This window comes from Oncorhynchus nerka, linkage group LG12 (genome assembly GCF_034236695.1).
Source record: "Oncorhynchus nerka isolate Pitt River linkage group LG12, Oner_Uvic_2.0, whole genome shotgun sequence".
Classification (NCBI taxonomy): domain Eukaryota; kingdom Metazoa; phylum Chordata; class Actinopteri; order Salmoniformes; family Salmonidae; genus Oncorhynchus; species Oncorhynchus nerka.
Genome location: NC_088407.1, coordinates 68,521,740 through 68,548,870, shown reverse-complemented (window position 1 = coordinate 68,548,870; position 27,131 = coordinate 68,521,740). Strand labels below are relative to the sequence as shown.

Sequence of the window (27,131 nt, the reverse complement as noted above, 5' to 3'; positions counted from 1 at the left end):
CTCTTGCTGCTGGTGATTCTCTGATCCACCTCTACGCAGACGACACCATTCTGTATACTTCAGGCCCCTCCTTGGACACTGTGTTAACTAATCTCCAGACGAGCTTTAATGCCATACAACTCTCCTTCCGTGGCCTCCAACTGCTCTTAAACGCATGCTTTTCAATCGATCGCTGCCCGCACCTGCTCGCCCGTCCAGCATTACTACTCTGGACGGCTCTGACTTAGGATACGTGGACAACTACAAATACCTGGGTGTCTGGATAGACTGTAAACTCTCCTTCCAGACTCACATTAAGCATCTCCAATCCAAAATTAAATCTAGAATCGGCTTCCTATATCGCAACAAGGCATCCTTCACTCATACTGCCAAACATACCCTTGTAAAACTGACCATCCTACCGATCCCTCCGATGTCAACAACTACAGACCAGTATCCCTTCTTTCTTTTCTCTCCAAAACTCTTGAACGTGCCGTCCTTGGCCAGCTCTCCCGCTATCTCTCTCAGAATGACCTTCTTGATCCAAATCAGTCAGGTTTCAAGACTAGTCATTCAACTGAGACTGCTCTTCTCTGTATCACGGAGGCCCTCCGCACTGCTAAAGCTAACTCTCTCTCCTCTGCTCTCATCCTTCTAGACCTATCGGCTGCCTTCGATACTGTGAACCATCAGATCCTCCTCTCCACCCTCTCCGAGTTGGGCATCTCCGGCGCGGCCCACGCTTGGATTGCGTCCTACCTGACAGGTCGCTCCTACCAGGTGGCGTGGCGAGAATCTGTCTCCTCACCACGCGCTCTCACCACTGGCGTCCCCCAGGGCTCTGTTCTAGGCCCTCTCCTATTCTCGCTATACACCAAGTCACTTGGCTCTGTCATAACCTCACATGGTCTCTCCTATCATTGCTATGCAGACGATACACAATTAATCTTCTCCTTTCCCCTTCTGATGACCAGGTGGCGAACGCATCTCTGCATGTCTGGCAGACATATCAGTGTGGATGACGGATCACCACCTCAAGCTGAACCTCGGCAAGACGGAGCTGCTCTTCCTCCCGGGGAAGGACTGCCCATTCCATGATCTCGCCATCACGGTTGACAACTCCATTGTGTCCTCCTCCCAGAGCGCTAAGAACCTTGGCGTGATCCTGGACAACACCCTGTCGTTCTCAACTAACATCAAGGCGGTGGCCTGTTCTTGTAGGTTCATGCTCTACAACATCCGCAGAGTACGACCCTGCCTCACACAGGAAGCAGCGCAGGTCCTAATCCAGGCACTTGTCATCTCCCGTCTGGATTACTGCAACTCGCTGTTGGCTGGGCTCCCTGCCTGTGCCATTAAACCCCTACAACTCATCCAGAACGCCGCAGCCCGTCTGGTGTTCAACCTTCCCAAGTTCTCTCACGTCACCCCGCTCCTCCGCTCTCTCCACTGGCTTCCAGTTGAAGCTCGCATCCGCTACAAGACCATGGTGCTTGCCTACGGAGCTGTGAGGGGAACGGCACCTCAGTACCTCCAGGCTCTGATCAGGCCCTACACCCAAACAAGGGCACTGCGTTCATCCACCTCTGGCCTGCTCGCCTCCCTACCACTGAGGAAGTACAGTTCCCGCGCAGCCCAGTCAAAACTGTTCGCTGCTCTGGCCCCCCAATGGTGGAACAAACTCCCTCACGATGCCAGGACAGCGGAGTCAATCACCACCTTCCGGAGACACCTGAAACCCCACCTCTTTCAGGAATACCTAGGATAGGATCAAGTAATCCTTCTCACCCCCCCCTAAAAGATTTAGATGCACTATTGTAAAGTGGCTGTTCCACTGGATGTCTTAAGGTGAACGCACCAATTTGTAAGTCGCTCTGGATAAGAGCGTCTGCTAAATGACTTAAATGTAAATGTAAATGATCCTCGACTTCGGTGATGTCATCTATAAAATAGCCTCCAACACTCCACTCAACAAACTGGATGCAGTCTATCACAGTGCCATCCGTTTTGTCACCAAATCCCCATACACTACCCACCATTGCAACCTGTACGCTCTCGTTGGTTGGCCCTCGCTTCATACTCGTCGCCAAACCCACTGGCTACAGGTTATCTACAAGTCTCTGCTAGGTAAAGCCCCGCCTTATCTCAGCTCACTGGTCACTATAGCAGCACCCACTCGTAGCACGCGCTCCAGCAGGTATATCTCACTGGTCACCCCCAAAGCCAATTCCTCCTTTGGTCATCTTTCCTTCCAGTTCTCTGCTGCCCATGACTGGAACTAATTGCAAAAATCTCTGAAGCTGGAGACTCACATCCCTCTCACTAGCTTTAAGCACCAGCTGTCAGAGCAGTTTACAGATCACTGCACCTGTACTTAGCCTATCTGTAAACAGCCCATCTATCTACCTACCTACCTCATCCCCATACTGGTATTTATTTATTTATTTTGCTCCTTTGCACCCCAGTATCTCTACCTGCACATTCATCTTCTGCCGATCTACCATTCCAGTGTTTAATTGCTATATTGTAATTACTTCGCCACCATGGCCTATTTATTTCCTTAACTTACCTCATTTGCACTCACTGTATATAGACTTTTTGTTTTCTTTTGTTCTACTGTATTATTGACTATGTTTTGTTTATTCCATGTGTAACTCTGTGTTGTTGTATGTGTCGAATTGCTACGCTTTATCTTGGCCAGGTCGCAGTTGCAAATGAGAACTTGTTCTCAACTAGCCTACCTGGTTAAATAAAGGTGAAATAAAATAAATAAAATAATCTGGGGAGGTTATCATTTTTGGTGGGGTATGACTTAAAATCCAAAGTGCTGAATTACAGAAATTGTCACTGCCCCAATACATTTGGAGCTCACTGTTTGTATGTATTTTTGTTTATGCTCTACACACAGTGTCATTTATGAATCTGAGCTAAGTTGAGGAATCCTTTACATACCCCTGAAATGGGAGCGATTCGCAGATATTGAGCAGCAAGAATCTAACCCAAGAATCGTAGAGGACCTACGATAGAGATATATTAGGTCACGTGTTGATATGTCTGATCTGTGCTGATAGGTATGAAGTCAGGTCACTCCTGAAATCACCGTCTGGGATTTGAAACCCTGAGAATTAATATTAAATAATGTGATGAGAGATAGAAACAAAATGTTACAGGAAGACATTTGCTAGCCTATATAGAGTTAGTTTTGAGTTCAAAACTATCTCAAAAGAAAGCATTGTAAAAATGAAAAATGAAAAACATTACCTTAAAACACTCTTGTAGCACTGCTATAACACTTTTTTAAATGACATCTCATTGCAGAATGTTCCATGTCACTGTCAGTATCTTTCCCACCATCCCTCTTATCCAAATCTGGTTCCAGCTCCTAGACTACTATTCAAGCATCTTTAGGTCCTTCCAAAGAACTTTATAAAACCCATGTATTATTTATATTACTGCTAGATCATCTGGTTCTGTGTCAGCGGTGTGACGGTTGTTGTCCCCTTCTCGTTGGAGGTGACCACCTCGTTGGAGTCTGTCCCTGTGGTGGTGGCGGTAACAGGGCTATGCTGTCCCCTGTGGCAGCTGCAGCAGAGGGCCTGGGTACAGGCCTCCTGGGCCTGCTGGATCCCCTGCTGGGCGCTCTCACTGACGAAGCAGTACAGCGCCGGGTCAGCCACACAGTTGAAGCTGGTGAGCAGCAGGGAGAAGTGATAGTAGTTGAAGATACTGATGATGAAGGGGCAGTCCCTCTCAAAGACTGTACGCAGCAGCAGGAACACGTGGTACGGAGAGAAACATACCAGGAATATGACAATGGTGCTGGTCACCAGGTTCTTGATGCGGGTCTTCTGGGCGCTCTGAGTGCCAGTGCTCTTCCTGACTGCCCGTAGGACTCTGAAATACGACACGGAAAGGATGCCCAGGGGGAACAGGAAACCAACGGAGAAACGGTAGTAGTTAATTGGATACTCCCATGGTTGCATGGGGTAGTGCTCAAAGCAAACCGATTGGTTGGTGCGGTCAGTGCTTAGTTCCTTGTGTCTGAAAAAGACCACGCCCACGGCAATCTCTTTCAGCCAGATGAACGCGCTGGCCAATGTAGCTGCCCGCATGCTCCGGAATGCTGTGAAGTGGAACGGGTACACCACGGCCAGGTAACGGTCTATAGAGATACAACATAAGAACCCTATACTAATATAGATGTTTTCATAGAGCAGGAAGCCACACAGTTGGCACAGCCACTCCGTTTGGCTCCAGTCATCTCCCTGGAAGATGTATTGCAGCCAGAGAGGCAACGAGGCCAGGTAGAGGAGGTCCGACATGGTCAGGTTGAGCAGGTAGACCCCCAGCTCGTTCTTGGCTCTCAGCTGCAGCCAGGCGTGGTAGAGGGAGAAGGCGTTGGTGGGCAAGCCGATCAGAAGGACCAGGATGTAGGCTCCAGAGAACAGGTACTGGTGGATCTCATGGCTGATGGTGCAGTTAATGTAGTCCGACTCAACCTTAAACATGTTCATCGTCATGCCAGACATGGCCCAAATGCCATGTTCCTTTCTGTTAGTAGTAGCACCCACACACTACCAGGCTGTGAGACCCATGGTTAGGTTGACTCAACACAAAGGCCATGTCTCCAACTCAGCTCTGGAAGAGAAAAAAAAAATTAAGTCAATGTCCTGAAATGAAAATACATACGATGAGAGTAATCTGATAGTCCATGTCTAAATATATCATTCTAAGAACAAGGCTTCACCAGCAGACTGTGACAATCTTAACTCAACTGGAAATAGTGATGGCCACTCACATCTTGAAATAACATACCGGTATGTTACAGTTGCAACTATTGGCAAGTTTTACTCATAAAGTGTCATCTTCACTTTATTATAAAAGTGTACTTTATCATTGGCAGTAGACACATACTACTCTCACTGCAGTATTCAGACAGGAAATCTATTGCAATCTGTGAGGTGTTTGGAATCAGGGTGAAGTTACTACTTCATGTGCATCAAATGGCATACCGCCCCAACAGATCCCCAGATGACCCAATCTCTACAGCACTCCACACTGCCCTTTCCCACCTGGACAAAAGGAACACCTATGTGAGAATGCTATTCATTGACCACAGCTCAGTGTTCAACACCATAGTGCCCATGAGGCTCATCACTAAGCTAAGGACCCTGGGACTAAACACCTCCCTCTGCAACTGAATCCTGGACTTCCTGACGGGCCGCCCCCAGGTGGTAAGGGTAGGCAACAACACATCTGCCACGCTGATCCTCGACACTAGGGCCCCTCGGGTGTGTACTTAGTCCCCTCCTGTACTCCCTGTTCACCCATGACTGCGTGGCCAAACATGACCCCAACACCATCACCATTAAGTTTGCTGATGACACAACAGTGGTAGGCCTGATCACCGACAACGATGAGACGGCCTATAGGGAGGTCAGAGAACTGGCAGTGTGGTCCCAGGACAACAACCTCTCCCTCAATGTGAGCAAGACTAAGTAGCTGATCATGGACTACAGGTAAAGGCAGACCGAACAGGCCCCCATTAACATCAACGGGGCTGTAGTGGCGCGGGTTGAGAGTTTCAAGTTCCTTGGTGTCCAATTCACCAACTATCTATCATGGTCCAAACACACCAAGACAGTCGTGAAGAGGGCACGACAAAATCTTTTCCCCCTCAGGAGACTGAAAAGATTTGGCATGGGTCCCCAGATCTTCAAAAAGTTCTACAGCTGCACCATCGAGAGCATCCTGACCGGTTGCATCGCCGCCTGCTATGGCAACTGCTCTGTATCTGACTAAGGCGCTAGAGAGGGTAGTGTGTACAGCCCAGTACATCACTCGGGCCAAGCTTCCTGCCATCCAGGACCTATATAATAGGCGGTGTCAGAGGAAAGCCCATAAAATTGTCAGAGACTGCAGTCACCCAAGTCATAGACTGTTTTCTCTGCTACCGCATGGCAAGCAGTACCGGAGTTCCAAGTCTAGAACCCAAAGGCTCCTTAACAGCTTCTACCCCCAAGCCATAAGACTGCTGAACAACTAATAAAATGGCCAACAAACAATTACATTGACACCCCACACCCCTTTGTTTTGTACACTGCTGCTACTCGCTGTTTATTATCTATGCATTGTCACTTCACCCCTACCTACATGTACAAATTACCTCTAACATGGACCCCCGCACACCCCCTTAGCATTTCACGGTAAGGTCTACACTGTTGGTTAAGGGCTTGTAAGTAAGCATTTCACGGTAAGGTCTACACTGTTGGTTAAGGGCTTGTAAGTAAGCATTTCACGGTAAGGTCTACACTGTTGGTTAAGGGCTTGTAAGTAAGCATTTCACGGTAAGGTCTACACTGTTGGTTAAGGGCTTGTAAGTTAGCATTTCACGGTAAGGTCTACACTGTTGGTTAAGGGCTTGTAAGTAAGCATTTCACGGTAAGGTCTACACTGTTGGTTAAGGGCTTGTAAGTAAGCATTTCACGGTAAGGTCTACACTGTTGATTAAGGGCTTGTAAGTTAGCATTTCACGGTAAGGTCTACACTTGTTGTATTTGACGCATGTGACAAATAAAGTTTGATTTGATCACCATAGCCTCTCTTTCTGCTGTGTGTGTTTTGTGTTCCCCCACAACTCCAGACCTCCAATTAGAGTGATTTGCCTGTGCTCCTTTGAGGGACATCAGGAGGACTGAGGAGATCAGGGAACAGTTTTCCCCACTTTCTCTGACTAGGGCTATGTCCTGATTTGCCAACCATCTGAAGTGTGCACTTGCACACTTTCTTGCATTAATTTAGCAGTGGAGGAAACTGCCTCCTGCCAATTCTTACACCAATCCTATGCAAGTGCACACTTCAAGAGAAGGGTGGAGAATTCAGACATAGCCTAGCCCTCCACAACAGGCCTGCAGGACAGAGAAGAGATCAAGTTAACATCGTCCCAGTCATGACTTCACAGCCATATGCTCTTTTGTAAAAAAAAAAAAAAATTAACCTCAATGATGAGCCTATTGAAATCAAATTATACCTGTGTAGTAACGTTGTAATTACACAAGTAACATTGTAAAATAATTCATTTTGTGACCATGATTAAAATACAGGGCATTGCTGTGTTCAGGCATGATGAATCCCACACACTAGCTCATGTGATTTCCCTAGAGCTTTTGCTGTTCTATGTGAAATTAGATCTGGATCATCACACAGGCAGACACAGCCAGGTGAGGTCTGCGCTCTACTAGCTGGCCTGGCCTACATAGGTATCGATTGGCCAGGCCTTGCTACCAGGTGACTAGTGAGCCTGCCAACAGCCCTATGCATGTAACCGTGGCAACCTAAACTGGAACTACTGAGGCTATATATCAGAAATACAAGACAGTCAATACAGAGGGAAGACAGCACGGTGACCATGGAAACAGGACACCGCAACATAATTGATTAAACTTTTATAGCACTACTCATTAAATAATCTCAAAGCACTTTAAAGCAACACAAAATACATGTTCCCAAGGTGTACTGTACTCATGCCTGGAGTAGTAACATGTGCTGCTGAAGAACAAGGAGCTCTCATCTCAAATCAACATTATGATAATCAAGAATGTAGTGATGAAATATTAAAATGCATCATTACCCTCACAGGTCCTTCCTACTTTGTGATAATATTCCATAATGAAAATATCCATCAGAGTTACTCTGCTCTTACCTTTGTTCTCATAACATGTCTGAATAGGCCCATCTGCAGATGGAGATATAAGTCAACACAAAACCATAAACCATCACAACTGATACTGATGGGTGTAGGAAGGGGTGTGTTCAGTAGGCATCAAATGTTTTGAAGCAGAGTGAAAAAGGGCGGTACTAACTGCAATTATCCAATTACAAACACACGTTTGTTTTTTGATGTAAAATGTTTAATGGTCCAATAAAGAACATTAGTTACTGATTGATATTGGATTAGGATTTCAAGTATGAATATGTTAGATCAATAACAGAATCCCCCCTGTCCTTTCTGCAGGACTTGGCTGAATTTATGTTATGGTCATAAAGAGAACTGTGTAGGTCAGACTATTGAAAGACTGGACAATCTGACATTTTTCCCCACAAATATTTTCCTTAAAATTAACATATGAAATATATATTTTTGACAGACTAAAGTATCAGCTATTACACCATGTAACACCACAACCTCATTCTTTACTTTTTTCATAAAATGCAACTAACTGGATTTCTCTCAACTCCGTCAGACACCAGAAAAGGCATTTCATTTTTACAATTATTGCCCAACAAGTGTTTAAAGGCCTTGTTTTTAAATAACAGATTATTTAAATATGTAATACAAATCTCCAAAATGTATTTTTGTTTTATAGCACTATTAAATGCTACAGGACATGTTTTTCTAGATTTAGAAAACAAAACATTTAAAGCAAACATTATACCTTAGGTCTAGCACATCAAATACTTCAATAGTTTAAGCATCAGAACAGTACTTCAAATATTTTTCCAGAATATTGACCCCCCCCCCCCCCCTAAAAAAATAATAATAATCTTAAGGGGGTTAGCCATCAGTGAAGGAGTTGACAATCCACTGACAGAGTTGATAAGATACTCAAAACAGACATATTTTTGCCTCTAAAAATATAAGTTGAATACAAACATTTGTAAAATATGGAAAAGTATTCACATGAAAATACCTTATAACCATTACCAGAACTATCAGCACTCTTAATGAGTTGATGTTAGACAAAAATCTGACAGTTGATGTCTTACAGTGTTGACAAATAAAACATGTCTTTAATTCAAATGGAATACAAAGTAGCGATTGTTTTTCCTCAGTTGCTTTATAACTCTAAAACCGAATTAAATGTGGCAGTGGAGATTCCAATATTTGTTTAAGTCTATCAAAAGTAGAGAACTTTACAGACCATGGGTTGTCTGTTTGCACTAAACTCAGCAAAAAAATAAACGTCCTCTCACTGTCAACTGCGTTTATTTTCAGCAAACTCAACATGTGTAAATATTTGTATGAACATAACTAGATTCAACAACTGAGACATAAACTGAACAAGTTCCACAGACATGTGACTAACATAAATTGAATAATGTGTCCCTGAACAAAGGGGGGGAGCAAAATCAAAAGTAACAGTCAGTATCTGATGTGGCCACCAGCTGCATTAAGTGCTGCAGTGCATCCCCTCCTCATGGACTGCACCAGATTTGCCAGTTCTTGCTGTGAGATGTTACCCCACTCTTCCACCAAGGCACCTGCAAGTTTCCAGACATTTCTGGGGGGAATGGCCCTAGCCCTCACCCTCTGATCCAACAGGTCCCGGGCGTGCTCAATGGGTTTGAGATCCGGGCTCTTCGCTGGCCATGGCAGAACATTGACATTCATGTCGGCAGGGTAGCCTAGTGGTTAGAGAGTTGGACTAGGAAACGGAAGGTTGCAAGTTCAAACCCCTGAGCTGACAAGGTACTAATCTGTCGTTCTGCCCCTGAACAGGCAGTTAACCCACTGTTCCTAGGCCGTCATTGAAGATAAGAATTTGTTCTTAACTGACTTGCCTGGTTAAATAAAGGTAAAATTTAAAAAAATTTTTTTTTTAAATGTCTTGCAGGAAATCACGCACAGAACGAGCAGTATGGCTGGTGGCATTGTCATGCTGGAGGGTCATGTCAGGATGAGCCTGCAGGAAGGGTACCACATGAGGGAGGAGGATGTCTTCCCTGTAAAGCACAGCATTGAGATTGCCTGTAATGACAACAAGCTCAGTCCGATGATGCTGTGACACACCGCCCCAGACCATGACGGACCCTCCACCTCCAAATCGATCCCGCTCCAGAGTACAGGCCTCGGTGTAACGCTCATTCCTTCAACAATAAACACTAATCCGACCATCACCCCTGGTGAGACAAAACCACGACTCGTCAGTGAAGAACACTTTTTGCAGGTCCTGTCTGGTCCAGCGACGGTGGGTTTGTGCCCATAGGCGACGTTGTTGCCGGTGATGTCTGGTGAGGACCTGCCTTACTACAACAGGCCTACAAGCCCTCAGTCCAGCCCCTCTCAGCCTATTGAGGAAAGTCTGAGCACTGATGGAAGGATTGTGTGTTCCTGGTGTAACTCGGGCAGTTGTTGTTGCCATCCTGTATCAGTACCGCAGGTGTGATGTTCGGATGTACCGATCCTGTGCAGGTGGTGTTACGCATGGTCTGCCACTGCGAGGACGATCAGCTGTCCGTCCTGTCTCCCTGTAGAGCTGTCTTAGGTGTCTCAGTATGGACATTGCAATGTATTGCCCTGACCACATCTGCAGTCCGCATGCCTCCTTGCAGCATGCCTAAGGCACGGTCACGCAGATGAGCAGGGACCCTGGGCATCTTTCTTTGTGTGTTTTTCAGAGTCAGTAGAAAGGCCTCTTTAGTGTCCTAAGTTTTCATAACTGTGACCTTAATTGCCTACCGTCTGTAAGCTGTTAGTGTCTTAATGACTGTTCCACAGGTGCATGTACATTAATTGTTTATGGTTCACTGAACAAGCATGAGAAACCGTGTTTAAATACTTCACAATGAAGATCTTTGAAGTTATTTGGATTTTTACTAATTATCTTTGAAAGACAGGGTCCTGAAAAAGGGACGTTTCTTTTTTTTGCTGAGTTTAAACGTAATGAGGACATGAAGGGGTCCATGCTTATGGTATAGCTGACCCTGCTCATGTATTATTCATTGAGGATACTAGACAAATCTAACGGAGTTGACCACATTTTGGAATAAATATTCTTTGAATTCAGATAGGGCTATTGCAAGAAACTACATAAGATCCTTTTTCACTTAATATCCATTTGGAGAGTTTGAAATTGGGATCCTTTGCTCTGGTCAATGTCATTTCCAGTCATAGAGCCGACATGGAATTTAATAAGTATTTAGAAAATTCACAGAACAAATATTTTTCCTGATAACATGTTGGTAAATGTACATTTTAATCTCGAATAATGCTACAAAATCTATAATAAAGGTTTCCCTGCCAGACAAGGAGTGTCCTGACTTTCAAGAACCACCCAGGAACATATCCTAACTTTCTCCACCAGTGCCGGTGTTGTGCCGAAAAGCTCCCCCTTCCAGAATTCTCCTCCCCTTCGCGTGAACGCGCACACACTCAATTCTTCATTGCTGCGACTTGCTTGAAGGGGGGACTAATGCGAAGGGGGGGGGGGGGGGGATCCTGGCAGGGGGGAGCTTTTTGGCACAATAAAGACTGCAGACCACAATCATTACAGCACAATTAGCAGCAATCAGACCTTGGAGGTAATGTCTAACTGAAAAGCACTCCTGTGCTGTGAGTCAGCCATGAGTATAGAGATCCAATTCATGTCGGTTTAATTTCAGCAGTATCTAATCGGCTTTCCAAAGAGCCACTTGCTTGAGGCAAGTGTGTTTGTGTGTGAGTGACTAAATCCGAACCAGTTCATAGCTCAATGCCAGTCAACCTATTCAGTCATAGACCAAGCATTCATAGACCAATGCACCGAGACGAAGACTGGCACCCTGAGGGCATTACTTGGCCCATTTAGAAAAACTTCAAGTCACTGGGGGACCACAAAAAGAATGCATTGGCACATTGACTTGTCCTCTTAGTTTGACTTCCTACTTCTTGTCCTAAACGCCCATAGAATAATTATTCCACCATACTCACTTGCAGAGGTATTGGACAAGGACAGCTTTGACAGTGTAATATTTTAAAAGCTAGAAAAATTGATATTACCCACTTAACAATATTGACAAACCTTTCCAAACCTTGCACCTGTTATCGCATTGGTCTCCAAGCTGAAATCTGTCCACAATATATATACTCTGGCTAAATACTGTCCACAACACAGCATTCAGTTTTTTTCTTTTTTCAGTATAGCCTACATGATGTTTAATAAGATAGTTTCATTAGAAGAAGCTAAAATTGTATTCTATAATATACACAATTTAGGCTACTTCCCTCAGACAAACACTGGAAAGCCTATTGTATAATTGCAATAGTACAGCATTTAGGAATTATTTGCAAAGATGGTCATTTGAAACAATAGTTTTAAAAACCAATTAGAGCTACCAAGGCTTATAGAGAGAGAGAGGGGCTATTTTTTATACATAGAATGAGTCTGTGGGGCAATGGACAAGGTTTAGAATATACAGTTGACTAAATAAAGCACGTGTTACAAACTAAAGCACGTGTTTGCATTATTATAAAGATAGGATAAATAAAATAAAAATATGTTTACCTTATCTGCTCCCCTTTTAACAGGCTGGGCGCGCGCTGTCTGATGGTGAGTCCATAGGTTTCTCCGTAGCAACTCCGTCAGTGCTCTGAAGAAAGAATCGCTATTTTTTTTACTAACACGAAAGTAACGCTGCTGTACCACACAAGAGTGCCACTGAGGAACGTGAGGCAGGTGGTCCCAATGTGTTTCCCTCAGCGCCACAGAACAGTTTCCCGAGAAATGTGTGGGAGTTGAGTAAAATATATATCAAAAGCACACTTTCATGATAAGAATGCTCGTTGCGCCACTGCAGGACATCTTGAACTGCATCTATGTCACTCATCGTGTGAGTGAATTCCCTGTCCTCCTCCTTCCAGTAAACTACACTCCTACTGTGTCTATTCATGCGATAAATGCTGGGACTGACACTCTAATAATATTTTAGCAGTTGCATGGTGTCGGTAATGCCATCACGTATTACCCTGACTATTGTCACACAGTAACATAAATTGGCCTACAAAGACAGCCAGGAGAAACTACATTTTACAAAACTTTATTGAAAAAGGTTTCAATTGTTTTTGGACAAAAAAAGGTCTATGCATCTTCATTAACCGATGAAAACAAATCACAAACATCTGCAATATTTACATTTCAGTATCTTTGCACGTTTGTAGGTCTGTCATAACTAGTCATTTTTTAGTAGTGTTTGGTCACGATTATCAAACTCCAATCTCTAACCTACTGTACAGTATACACAGAACCGACGTACCAGTCGGACAAAACACATGGTGATGGAACACGTATTGTGCATAGAAAAGAGAGGCAAGAAAGGAGGATACCTAGTCAGTTCCACAACTGAATGGATTCACCCGAAATGTGTCTTCCACATTTAACTCTGAATCAGAGAGGTGCCATCCATGTCATCAGCGCCCGAGGAGCAGTTGTTGTTGTTGGTTAACTGCCTTGCTCAAGGGCAGAACGGTAGATTTGTCCACCTTGCCGTCTCGGGGATTCAAACCAGCAACCTTCCAGTTACTGGCTCAACACTCTTAACTGCTAGGCTACCTGCCTAGGCATGTGTGTGATCCACAGCAAACAGATGATATTCCTCTTGGGAATGCCAATCATGCCAACCTTTGATCAATCTGTTTGGTATCTGAATAGAACAAGTTGAAGGAAGATTTGAGTGCCAAATATTTTCATGCTCTACTACATAATGTTTACATATCTTACAGTTGAAGTCGGAATTTTACATACACCTTAGCCAAATACATTTCAACTCAGTTTTTCAAAATTCCTGACATTTAATACAAGTAAAAATTCCCTGTCTTAGGTCAGTTAGGATCACCACTTTATTTTAAGAATGTGAAATATCAGAATAATAATAGTGATTTATTTCAGCTTTATTTCTTTCATCACATTCCCAGTGGGTCAGAAGTTTACATACACTCAATTAGCATTTGGTAGCATTGCCTTTCAATTGTTTTGGGTCAAACATTTTGGGTAGCCTTCCACAAGCTTCCCACAATAAGTTGGGTGAATCGTGGCCCATTCCTCCTGACAGAGCTGGTGTAACTGAGTCATGTTTGTATGCCTCCTTGCTCGCACACGCCTTTTCTATTTTGCCCACACATTTTCTATGGGATTGAGGTCAAGGCTTTGTGATGGCCACATCAATTCCTTGACTTCGTTGTCCTTAAGCCATTTTCCCACAACTTTGGAAGTATGCTTGGGGTCATTGTCCATTTGGAAGACCCATTTGCGACCAAGCTTTAACTTCCTGACTGATGTCTTGAGATGTTGCTTCAATATATCCACATAAATTTCCCCATCTCATGATGCCACCTACTTTGTGAAGTGCACCAGTCCCTCCTGCAGCAAAGCACCCCCACATCATGATGCTGCCACCCCAGTGCTTCACGGCTGGGATGGTGTTCTTCGGCTTGCAAGCCTCCCCCTTTTTCCTCCAAACATAACGATGGTCATTACGGCCAAACAGTTCTATTTGTGTTTCATCAGACCAGAGGACATTTCTCCAAAAAGTACAATCTTTGTCCGCATGTGCAGTTGTAACCCGTAGTCTGTCTTTTTATGGCGGTTTTGGAGCAGTGGCTTCTTCCTTGCTGAGCGGCCTCTCAGGTTATGTCGATATAGGACTCATTTTACTGTGGATATAGATACTTTTGTACCCGTTTCCTCCAGCATCTTCACATGGTCCTTTGCTGTTGTTCTGGGATTGAGTTGCACTTTTCGCACCAAAGTACGTTCATCTCTAGAAGACCAAACACGTCTCCTTCTTGAGCGGTATGACGGCTGCGTGGTCCCATGGTGTTTATACTTGCGTACTATTGTTTGCACAGATGAACGTGGTACCTTCAGGCGTTTGTAAATTGCTCCCAACGATGAACCAGACTTGTGGAGGTCTACAATTTTTCTCTCTCTGAGGTCTTGGCTGATTTCTTTAGATTTTTCCATGATGTCAAGTAAAAAGGCACTGAGTTTGAAGATGTGGATGTATTTCAAGGCCTACCTCCAATTGACTCAAAAACCTCTGTCCCACTGGAATTGTGATACAGTGAATTATAAATTAAATAATCTGTCTGTAAACAATTGTTGGAAAATTGCTTGTGTTATGCACAAAGTAGATGTCCTAACCGACTTGCCAAAACTATAGTTTGTTAGCAAGAAATTTGTGGAGTGGTTGAAAAATGAGTTTTAATGACTCCAACCTAAGTGTATGTACACTTCTGATTTCAACTGTACTATAATACACCTCTAATAGACGGACTAGTCGTCTACCTAATAGAGGAGTCTAATGAGATTTTTATCCACTGGCTTTTTACTAATACAGAAAACTCATCAATACATTAAGAGAATGAGAGGTTGTGCACAATTCAACATGACACCACCCTTAGTGAACCACACTCAACTTCACAACAAACCCATTTAGGTGAGAAGATAAAAACACAGACACGCAGACATAGTTTTGTAATTTGAGAGGAACATAATAAATACATTGAGTCTTACTGACATTTTAGAGCTGGGTAGTGGTGTAAAAAAATATATACAAAACGTAATAATTCCAACACTATCAATAATTAAAAACTAAAAAGACGCCTTTAATAGCCTCTTGTTGATAATGTCACCGATTAGCTTTCTGTAATAAAAATGTATCCCATCTTCAGACACATCTACATATTCATCCTTGTTTTGTCAATCTTTGGATTGTATTTGGAAAATAAGATTTATTTTCTGCACATCACATCTATTGTATAGGGATCAGTTTTCTGGGGCATTAATGGTGGTTAGTCATGGAGAACATTTTACGTATCATTTTTTAATTCTTCCACCTGACCAATGTCTCTGAAACTCTCATTCATCTTTCTTCATTTCTCTCTGTCCATCATCACCATTATGTCAATCATCTCCAAATCTCTGTCTTTCTTCATCTTAAACTCACTCAATCCTTTCCTCCAGAAATGGTCCCCTCTTGCTACAAAAAGCCCTGCTTTGTCTCTCTTCATGAGTTGGTCAGTCTGGTGTTCCCTCCCTCTATGGTATATCTGCCTGTTTCGTCCTGCCTTGCGTACACAAAAACAGATATGGGATGAATTACATGCTCCCCACAAGCCAGTTTCACTTTGAGATGAGATATATGCAAAAGCCCATAGTTTGGGTCACCCACAGACGCAACAGAAAACAGCATGTTCAAAGTGGGAGCTGACCCATTTCCAGTAATGTGTCACTGAGGCTGTGTTGAGATAAACAATCTGTCCTCACGCTCCTAAAGATGGAGGACAGACCTTACCATGCAATTACTCTGGGAGTGGTCTTTGGGAGTGGTCTTCCCCAAAATGTTAGTTTTTCAGATTCAGAATAGAACTCATTGGACAGGGCCAGACCCACTGTGCGCACAGCACATACAGTGCACATAGAGCAACCAGTGTTGTCCAATAGCCACGAATGTATTTTTCTTTTCGTTTTTTCTCTCTAGTGCTTTTGCCTTCCTCAAAGCATTCCTGTACATGTTAATGTAACTGCGGCACTGGCGGTCCCAAGTACCATGCCCACGTGTTGGTCATGCAAATCAAATCAACCATATGTTGCCAGCTGGGTACAGCGCCCTGTGGTGTAGTGGTCTCTTTGGGGTATAATTTCCTTTATGAAGCGTTAAAAGCAGCTAGGAAGTTTCAAATGGTCAGAAACAGTTCAGTGAGGACCAGCCTAGCGGTGCCAGACCAGGCATCCTGTGGTTTACCAGGAAGAAAACTTTTTGTACAGTACTGAGGCCTGCCACTACAATAACGGCTCCTAGACACAGCCGTACTCATACCATACAGTCTGAGGGTCGTTGTTGGGGTCTGGGGAGGCGGAGGTGCTCCTGGGGTGCTCCTCTGTGCTGCAGCTCAGCCCCCCTCCTCCTCCCCCCACCTCTGGTTTCTTCAGCAGCGGGCAGTCAGCCTGGAGCCTCGCATCCCCCTCCTGTGGCTCCTCCAGCCTCAGAGCCGGCGCTGCCCTCAACATGGCAACCTCCCCACAGTGGTTCTTCTGGCGGATGGGCTGTCCTTGTGGCTGCAGTCCGGAGCTGGGGCTGTTGTTCCTGGGGGTGGAGCCTGGTGTTGTTCTCCCTCCGTAGCACTTGGGCTGCAGGGACAGGGAGGAGGAGTGGTGCTGGGGAGGGGCCAGGTTAAGAGGTTCCTCTTTGGGTGGAGCCAGAGACAGTCTGCGGGGGTCGATGTCCAAGGGTCCTTCTAACCTGGCAGACTGGGGGCGCTCCCTGGCCGTGGCTCCAGCCCCAGGCCTCCTGACCACCCCATCCCCACCACCTCGGCTGGGCGAGCCTCCTGCCTCCATGTCTGACCGGTAGCTACCTGGACCATTGGAGCGCAGCAGGTCAGCGGAGGCCAGGCTGAAGGTCCGAGACAAACTGCTGCTGCCCAGACCTCCTCCATAGGGTGCAAAGGGTCCCAGGGGTAAAGGCCGCCCCCCTGTCCCTAGCCCGTTGCTGGTCTGGTTGGGTAGGGTCTGTGAGTGGGACTGGGGCATGGAGGTGGATCCCTCTTGTAGCAGGACACTGGGCTTGACACACTGGCCTGGTTTGGAGGTCCTGCCTGGCCCCTCACCAGCCCGGTGGAGGTCTGTGTCTCTCTTCACAGTGGGCGTAACATAGCTGGTGGGGGTCTTGGCTCCATCTCTCAGGGGAGAGGGCCGACAAAGGGTGGATCTCTCTCTCTGTTCTAATGGGTTGAAGTAGTCCGCCACCAGATCTTCCCGACTGCCTGACAGCACCTGAGGGGAGGGAGAAGGGAGACAGAAACAGTACGTAGACAGGTTCATCAAGGAAATAAACCCTCATCACCCAGGGAGGGAGTCCATCCAGAGCTATAACTCTCCATGCTCAAATTCCTGGATTACTGTACAGACAACATCAGACTGTTCCAATCATGTTTGTTTAGATGGTGTCCGTTAAACAGCATTAAAGATTCCCCGGCTCACTGCTCGCAGGGATAACAGCCAATGAGACGATAAGAAAACTAATTTAAGAAATCCTTTAATAAACAAGGTGAAGTATTGATTTGGTCTCACCTACTTGCATCATTAAGAATACAGGGACTGAGGGGCCACCCGGGTGGCGCAGTGGTCTAATGCACTGCATCGCAGTGCTAGCTGTGCCACCAGAGATTCTGGGTTCGCTCATGGGGCGGCGCACAATTGACCCAGCGTCGTCTGGGGTTAGGGAGGGTTTGGCCGGCAGGGATATCCTTGTCTCATCGCGCACTAGCGACTCCTGTGGCAGGCCGGGCGCAGTGCACGCTGACCAGGTCGCTAGGTGTTTCCTCCGACACATTGGTGCGGCTGGCTTCCGGGTTGGATGTGCGTTGTGTCAAGAAGCAGTGTGGTTTGGTTGGGTTGTGTTTCGGAGGACCTCTCGACCTTCGCCTCTCCTGAGTCCGTACGGGAGTTGCAGCGATGAGACAAGACAGTAACTACTACTAATTGGGGAGAAAAAGGGGTAAAATAAATAAATAAATAAAATACAGGGACTGTGAGATAACGCCACTGCTCAGGTATCAATCAATACAGCACTTTGGGAACAGCACTTTTGGAACAATGGGAGTGTTTAGGCATCAACAGGGCTCAATCAAATTTAGTTAAGCGTCTTAATTAGTTTTAGTGTTTTAAGTGGTTAGAGGGGCACAAAACAATCAGATTGGTCAATGCATTCAGAGAGATAGAAAGAGAGCAAGGCATTGAAATCTCTTTCTCAATGGGCTTTATTGGCATGGGAAATGTTTACATTGCCAAAGCAAGTGAAATAGATCAACAAAAGCGAAATAAACAATACAAATGAACAGTAAACATTACTCACAAAAGTTTCAAAAGAATAAAGACATTTCAAATGTCATATTATGTCTATATACAGGGTTGTAACGATGTGCAAATACAGTACCAGTCAAACGTTTGGACACAACTACTCATTCAAGGGTTTTTCTTTATTTAAAATAAATTCTACATTGTAGAATAATAGTGAAGACATGAAATAACATGGAATCATGTAGTAACCAAAAAAGGTGTTCAACAAATACAAATATATTTTATATTTGAGATTTTTCAAAGTAGCCACCCTTTGCCTCGATGACATCTTTGCACACTCTTGGCACTCAACCAGCTTCACCTGGAATCCTTTTCCAACAGTCTTGAAGGAGTTTCCACATATGTTGTGAACTTGTTGGCTGCTTTTCCTTCACTCTGCTGTCCAACTCATCCCAAAACATCTCAATTGGGTTGAGGTTGGGTGATTGTGGAGGCCAGGTCATCTGATGCAGCTCTCAATCACTCTCCCTCTTGGTCAAATAGCCCTGACACAGGCTGGAGGTGTGTTGGGTCATTGTCCTGTTGAAAAACAAATGATAGTCCCACTAAGCGCAACCCAGATGGGATAGCGTAACGCTGCGGAATGCTGTGGTAGCCATGCTGGTTAAGTGTGCCTTGAATTCTAAATAAATCACAGACAGCACCATCACACCTCGTCCATGCTTCACAGTGGCAACCACACATGGAGATCATCCGTTCACCTACTCTGCTTCTCACAAAGACACGGCAGTTGGAACCAAAAATCTCAAATTTGGACTCATTCGACCAAAGAAAAGATTTCCACTGGTCAAATGTCCATTGCTCGTGTTTCTTGGCCCAAGCAAGTCTCTTCTTATTATTGGTATCCTTTAGTAGTGGTTTCTTTACAGCAATCCAACCATGAAGGCCTCTGAACAGTTGATGTTTAGATGTGTCTGCTACTTGAACTCTGAAGCATTTATTTGGGCTGCAATTTCTGAGGCCGGTAACGCTAATGAACTTATCCTCTGCAGCAGAGTCCTCATGAGAGCCAGTTACATCATAGCACTTGATAGTTTCTTAAAGTGCAGTTGCAAAAACTTTCAAAGTCCTTGAAATTTTCAAGATTGACTGACCTTCATGTCTTAAAGTAATGATGGTCTGTCATTTCTCTTTGCTTAATTGAGCTGTTCTTGCATTAATATGGACTTGGTCTTTTACCAAATAGGCCCATCTTCTGTATACCACCCCTACCTTGTCCCAACACAACTGATTGGCTCAAACACATTCAGGAAAGACATTCCACAAATGAACTTCAATCAAGGCACACCTGTTAATTGAGGACTACCTCATGACGCTGGTTGAGAGAATGACAAGAGTGTGCAAAGCTGTCAAGGCAAAGGGTGGATACTTTGAAGAATATCAAATATAAATATATTTTGATTTGTTTAACACTTTTTTGGTTCCTACATGATTCCATATGTGTTATTTCATAGTTGTGATGTCTTCACTATTATTCTATAACGGTAGATAATAGTAAAAAAAAAAAAAAAACTTGAAAGAGTAGGTGTTGTCCAAACATTTGACTGGTAATGTAGTTAAAGTAAATTTCTCTCATTTCCTTTTGAATTCTTTCCAAATTTAAAATGTTCCTGTTTAGATTAATTTCATAGATTTAGGTCTGCTCTATACAAAATTAGCATATCCCCGAGTCCCTTCCCTGTTTCACACCTGGTAGTTTGGTGGATGGGACTACTACCTCAGGCCTTGGATATTCTAGGATGAGTGCTCTCGCTCTCTCAAAAACATGCTTTACATAGCATCACTCACCACAGAACTAGACCTTACCTTATATCTGAAACTGGGGACTTAAAGAGAGAAACCTGTTCAGTATTCCTCATTTGCAGATGTAAAAAACAAACTTAGTTCAGACCATTCATATTTTAGAGGCTCTTTTTGGGAGATAGTTAAATAATTCAGCCAACCTAGACTAAATGATTGCACATCATAATTTAAAACATGAGATTTGGCCATAAGAAGCCAAAACGCCTTCATCCATTTCCGTATGACACTGTATGTTTATAGTGGCTGGTGAAATTTAACAACCCAGAATATATGTGTCAAATAAAACTACTGGCTATATCCACAACGCCATTCATGCCAAACCCCCCATACATCACTGTATGGCATAGTATGTGCCAGATCTTCCAGTTGTTGATGAATATGTTTAGCCATACTAAGCTAGTACCCCCACATCCCAAACCCTTTATCCATCTCCCCATGACACATTATCTCTCTATGCTTACAGTGGTTGGCACATATGTGTGTGTCAATGCTTACAGTGGGTGGTGACAGGGTGTTGCTCTCTTCCAGGAACTCTTCCAAGGTGACCATCTCGCTGCCAGGGGAGGAGGTCCGGTGGCTGCCAGGCCGGGGTGCACTCCTCTGGACCGGGGTGTGGGCGTGTGCGTCGTAAGGGACAATGGCGCTCCAGGGGAGGGTCAGGGAGTGGGACACGTCGTGACTAAGGCCCACTACGTCATCACTGGACAGACTGGCAGAACGGTCCTGCAGGTGCTCCAGGGAATCTGGATGGACAGAGGGAGGTAGAGATAGATAACTGCCGAAAATGACTTCATTAAGTCCGTAGTTGGGGATAGTACCAAAAAGCAGGCTAAAATAGCGGTTGGAGATATGCTTAGTGTAACATCAAGTCTGGTATACAAAGCAAAGATTGTTAAAAATAAAAAAAATCTATTGAATAGGTACTTTGCAGGGTTTGCAGATAGGAATAGATGCTGGTTGTACCTTTGCAGTTGACAGGGGAGTTGCTGCTGGAGGTGTTGCGACTGAGCTCAGCAGAGCCTGGTCCATAACCTGCAGAGAAAGAAATGGTGGGGACTACATTTTCACTATGGTCAGAGGGGTAAGGGAGAGAAAGAATGAATAAGAAAAAAAAGAGATTGAGCAAGAATGAAAGAAACCTAGTGAGAGGGACACAGAGCCGTCATGTATTGATCATCCTTGTTCTTTACCTGCGTTTCCATGGACAAGATGAGCATCAGGGGAGTGAACCCGAGAGTCGTCCTCATAGATGAAACCTGCAGAGGACACAGACAGGAAAGGGGGAAGTGAGAGTTACTCATTCACGTCATCACACATTTATAGAACGATAAAGGTACGTGTTATGAGTCATTGGTCTTAACAGACATTTCCCCACAACTTTACCACATCATTGCACCAACGTCTCTTATTAACTGTTCCTGTCCCACTTTACAACTGAAAGTGTGCAGACTGAAAGGTCAGGTAGTGTAAAGGGCGATTAAGGGTAATCTCCAAGCTGTAGGAAAAAAACTAAAACGTATTTAAACACAGTAGGAAGTGATCCACCTGTATTTCAAGTGTAACTCATAAATTTAAAGATTTTCATTTTAAATGAGCATAACCATAAGCTTATGTCTCCACACGCTTCAACCCTATATGACAGCCTATAGATAAACTATAGATAGTCGACTTAGTATCTATATACTGAATCCAAATGTTGCTCCTGTATAATATCATGTAGAAACTGTCTCTGCAAGATGATGTAGTCTAAAACCACAAGGCTCCTTCCTGTAAGTGTTTGTGTATCTATTCCCCAGTTGAGGGGACAAGGTTCTGAGATTCGACCAGAAGGTTTCAAGAAAAGTAAACAAACTTTCCATTAGACCGCGACTGTGATTATTGACTGAGGACAGCAGAATTATTCCATTAGAAAGCACTGAACACTGATTGTCAGCCAGATTTTTCAGCACTGTGTAAACAATGCATTCTGGGGGATTAGGGATTTAAGTCACCTGTTTGGTGTTATTCTAGAACACCAGCTAGGTTTCTATCCAATTGGCGACAGAATGTCATGCAAATATTTAAAAAAGATGCGCATTTCCAAAGGGGTTTCCATCAAACGGACTTATTGCAGATAAAATGCTGTGCGTGAAAATGTAGTGCACATACAAATCACTTTTGTGATGAAGTTTCCATGTACTGAATAACGTTTATTTAACCCTTATTTTACCAGGTAAATGAGAACACATTCTCATTTACAGCAACAACATGGGTAATGGTTACAGAGAACAAGGGGCATTAAAGCAGAAGTTCAATGTGTTTCCAATTGCATTTTCAACTCTCGCAATGGTTTTGTTACAAAATAGGTTGCAGTAAAATTGCAAACTTGCCCAATCTGCCACAAAACTGTGTATGGAAACCTGGTTAATGACTTTAAGTAGAGGCTGAAGCAAATTTGTTTCATGACATAGAACGGACATAATGCGGGCCTATACTATGTCATGGTCATTGAAGATGGCAATGCATGGGCATTGGGCCCACTGTACCTTTGGGCCTGTGTCCAGGCCTGGAGCTGGGTGTCAGGCCTGAGGTGGAGGAGTGGGTGGCGGGGATGGAGTGAGCAGCAGCCCCCCCTAGCTCCACACCTCTGCGTCTGGCGTACAGCTCCTCAGTGCCATTCACACCCTCACTGCTGCCCCCTGAAGCACGGAACAGCTCCCTGCCTCTGGACACTCCACTGTCGTTTAGTGCTAGGGAAACAAACAACAGAGTATCTATGATGGTACCACATCCTTCCAAACAAACCCCATTCTGTACACAGCATACGCATTTGAGCTGGAGGCTGCTGGACAGTGGACACAGTTAGGGCAGGTGGACTATACATTTGTTAAAACAGAGAAGGGTTACCGTCAGCAAAAGCTTTCTAAGGGAACAAGTTAACTCCTGGCCTTTGGCGTGTTTACTACGGTACACTGATATACAGTAGTCTCAATTATCACTTCTTCAGTCAGACCTTTCCAAATGACAAGGTACGTACACCAATGGTGTACACCAGAGGCATTTTGGACCTAACAATGTTGCTATCCGATTAGTCATAACGAAAGAATAATAGGCTAAATCCAATTTTAGTTATTCAGGCTGAACCTTGGCCTGCTGAGACAGAGTAGAACACTGACAGTCCTACTTCAACAGGAAGTGAAGGCCTTGGCAGTTTCCTGTCTGATTCGATCTCAGAAGAGAGAGAAAGAACACCAACTACTTCTCTGACAAAGTTCAGTGTGTCAAATCGGAGGGCCTGTTATCCGGACCTCTGGCAGTCCCTATGGGGGTGCCACAGGGTTCAATTCTCGGGCTGACTCTCTTCTCTGTATACATCAATGATGTCGCACTTGCTGCTGGTGATTCTCTGATCCACCTCTACGCAGACGACACCATTCTGGATCCTTCTGGCCCTTCTTTGGACGCTGTGTTAACTAACCTCCAGACGAGCTTCAATGCCATACAACACTCCTTCCGTGGCCTCCAACTGCTCTTAAATGCAAGTAAAACTAAATGCATGCTCTTCAACCGGTCGCTGCCCGCACCTGCCCACCCATCCAGCATCACTACTCTGGACGGTTTGGATTTAGAACTACGAATAACTAGCTGTCTGGTTAGACTGTAAACTCTCCTTCCAGACTCACATTAAGCATCTCCAATCCAAAATTAAATCTAGAATCGGCTTCCTATTTTTCAACAAAGCATCCTTCACTCATGCAGCCAAACATACCCTCGTAAAGCTGACCATCCTACCGATCCTCGACTTCGGCGATGTCATTTACAAAATAGCCTCCAACACTCTACTCAGCAAATTGGATGCAGTCCACCACTGTGCCATCCGTTTTGTCACCAAAGTCCCATATACTACCCACCACTGCGACCTGTACGCTCTCGTTGGCTGGCACTCGCTTCATACTCGTCGCCAAACCCACTGGCTCCAGGTCATCTACAAGTCTCTGCTAGGTAAAGCCCCGCCTTAGCTCACTGGTCACCATAGAAGCACCCACCCGTAGCACGCGCTCCAGCAGGTATATCTCACTAGTCACCCCCAAAGCCAATTCCTCCTTTGGCCACATTTACTTCCAGTTCTATGCTGCCAATGACTAAAACAAACTTCAAAAAAATCACTGAAGCAGGAGACTCATATCTCCCTCACCAGCTGTAAGAGCAGCTTACCGATCACTGCACCTGTACATAGCCCATCTGTAAACAGCCCATCCAACTACCTCATCCCCATACTGTATTTATTTATCTTGCTCCTTTGCACCCCAGTATCTCTAATTGTACATTCATCTTCTGCACATCAATCACTCCAGTGTCTAATTGGTATATTGTAATTACTTTGCCACCGTGACCTATTTATTGCCTTACCTCCCTTATCTTACCTCATTTGCACACACTGTATATAGATTTTCTTCAACTGTAGTATTAACTGTATGTTTTGTTTATTCCATGTGTGTTGTTGTATGTGTCGAACTGCTTTGCTTTATTCTTGGCCAGGTCGCAGTTGTAAATGAGAACTTATTCTCTACTAGCCTACCTGGTTAAACAAAGGTGAAATAAATTTTTAAAAAGAGAGTGCGTTGATACGCTAACAGACAGAAGTGCCTCAGTCAGTAGGGTGTCTGGTAGGCTAATGGCTGGCCAAAGCCTTTGATTCCCTTCCCTGCTCCCTCGCTCCCTCAGTCAAGCATGAGATTGGTCATTGATTCAAAGCGTACCATGTTTAGTAGTCGCAGACATCAATAGATCCAATAGAACAGTTATTTTGTATTTTAGCACAGCCCTTGTCAAGGTGGGCTGAGCGAGGGGATGACAAGAATGGTGTGGAGGGAAAAGAGATGGATGGTGATGGTAAAAAAAAGCATGGCAGAGAGTGACAGACACACGGCACACAAGAGTACAGGATATGGAATAAAGGAAGATGTGAGATTGTGGTGTTTGGGTGGGAGACAAGGAGAGTCAGGTAGAGTATAGTGCTAGCTGGAGGCAGTCATTATCACCAATGCAACACAGGCTAACGCTTAACAGGCAACCTAAACACTCAATCACTCCCTAAGTGGTATTTATATCACTCTGGGGGGGAAAGCAGAAATCCTTTGAACAGCAGTAAATATTGCAGATTGCCCCATCAAGTAATTCTCCTCGCAACATTCCTCCACCCATGTGGAACATGGGATTGATACTGGCTGCCAGATTAAGAGACAGAGCAGACAGATTAACTGCCTTTATTGGGATGGTAGGCATCACTCTTCCCAGTTGCCCACTTTACATGATTAAACATATCAGGTGACACACAGATATCTCATTCTCACAGAAGTAGGCAAAGCTGCTGGCTGGCTGCAGTAAGGGGGGGGCTCCAATCCCAAACAAGGCTACTTACTGCAGGGTCTACCCAGAGTGGAGTGCCTGGTGTGAGGCTGGAGGCCTCAAACTAGCCTGTTCAGTTCAGAGTTCAGTGTGTGTGTTGTGTGTGTGTGAGAGAGAGACAGTGTATGTTGTGATGGGAGGAAAGCTTGATAAGTGTGTATGTGTGCATTACGACATCTGTTTTCTGTAAGGAAATAATGACAGAGGGCCAAAAAGTAAAGATGTTACAGATAAAAGAAGGGGTTAAATAAAGAGCAATGAGTGAAGATGGTGGTGTTATAAAGAGGAATGAGTGAAGATGGTGGTGTTATGAAGAGGAATGAGTGAAGATGGTGGTGTTATGAAGAGGAATGAGTGAAGATGGTGGTGTTATGAAGAGGAATGAGTGGAGATGGTGGTGTTATGAAGAGGAATGAGTGAAGATGGTGGTGTTATGAAGAGGAATGAGTGAAGATGGTGGTGTTATGAAGAGGAATGAGTGAAGATGGTGGTGTTATGAAGAGGAATGAGTGGAGATGGTGGTGTTATGAAGAGGAATGAGTGGAGATGGTGGTGTTATGAAGAGGAATGAGTGAAGATGGTGGTGTTATGAAGAGGAATGAGTGAAGATGGTGGTGTTATGAAGAGGAATGAGTGAAGATGGTGGTGTTATGAAGAGGAATGAGTGAAGATGGTGGTGTTATGAAGAGGAATGAGTGAAGATGGTGGTGTTATGAAGAGATGGTGGTGTGAGTGGAATGATGGTGGTGTTATGAAGAGGAATGAGTGGAGATGGTGGTGTTATGAAGAGGAATGAGTGAAGATGGTGGTGTTATGAAGAGGAATGAGTGAAGATGGTGGTGTTATGAAGAGGAATGAGTGAAGATGGTGGTGTTATGAAGAGGAATGAGTGAAAATGGTGGTGTTATGAAGAGGAATGAGTGAAGATGGTGGTGTTATAAAGAGGAATGAGTGAAAATGGTGGTGTTATAAAGAGGAATGAGTGAAGATGGTGGTGTAATAAAGTGGTGTTAGAACTGTCCAATGATGGGCGGGAGGGGCTCGGTGGTGCAGGTGGGGATGTCAGAGGAGGACCAGAAGCGAAGGCGTCTAGAGTGAGAACGTTGTGAGGGGGGCGTCTTGGGAACCTTCTCCTGGCTCCTTGTCCTCAGAAAGCCAAACCGCCTGGCTGCAGTGACAGGGGGTACTGCTGGCAGGGCTGGGGCAAGGAATGGGGGTACTGAACAGGAGGGGGTTATGTTTTACATACAATGACAAAGAGAAGAGGGAGAAAGAGATTGAGTGAAAGTAGTTAACTGCATGCATTATATAAATGAACAGGGCCCGAAACTGCCCAACAAAGAT

At 44.6% G+C, this 27,131-nt stretch overlaps 2 protein-coding genes across 2 annotated transcripts in view; both read right to left on the bottom strand.

Annotated features, from left to right (window-relative positions):
* Positions 1-1,755: 1,755 nt before the first annotated feature.
* LOC115138648 (ovarian cancer G-protein coupled receptor 1-like) lies at positions 1,756-6,191 on the bottom strand. The gene has a single exon (XM_029675736.2). It carries the CDS (start codon positions 4,506-4,508, stop codon positions 3,435-3,437), a length of 1,074 nt encoding a protein of 357 aa, XP_029531596.1. The 5' UTR covers positions 4,509-6,191; the 3' UTR covers positions 1,756-3,434.
* A 6,567-nt stretch (positions 6,192-12,758) lies between these two features.
* Positions 12,759-27,131, bottom strand: part of LOC115138647 (protein Daple) — a 107,974-nt gene continuing 93,601 nt past the window's right edge. Inside the window, 5 exon segments of the mRNA XM_029675733.2 lie at positions 12,759-17,510; positions 20,895-21,142; positions 21,363-21,431; positions 21,590-21,655; positions 22,925-23,128. Of these exon segments, the coding sequence (XP_029531593.2) occupies positions 16,533-17,510; positions 20,895-21,142; positions 21,363-21,431; positions 21,590-21,655; positions 22,925-23,128 (1,565 nt within the window). The 3' untranslated portion in view covers positions 12,759-16,532.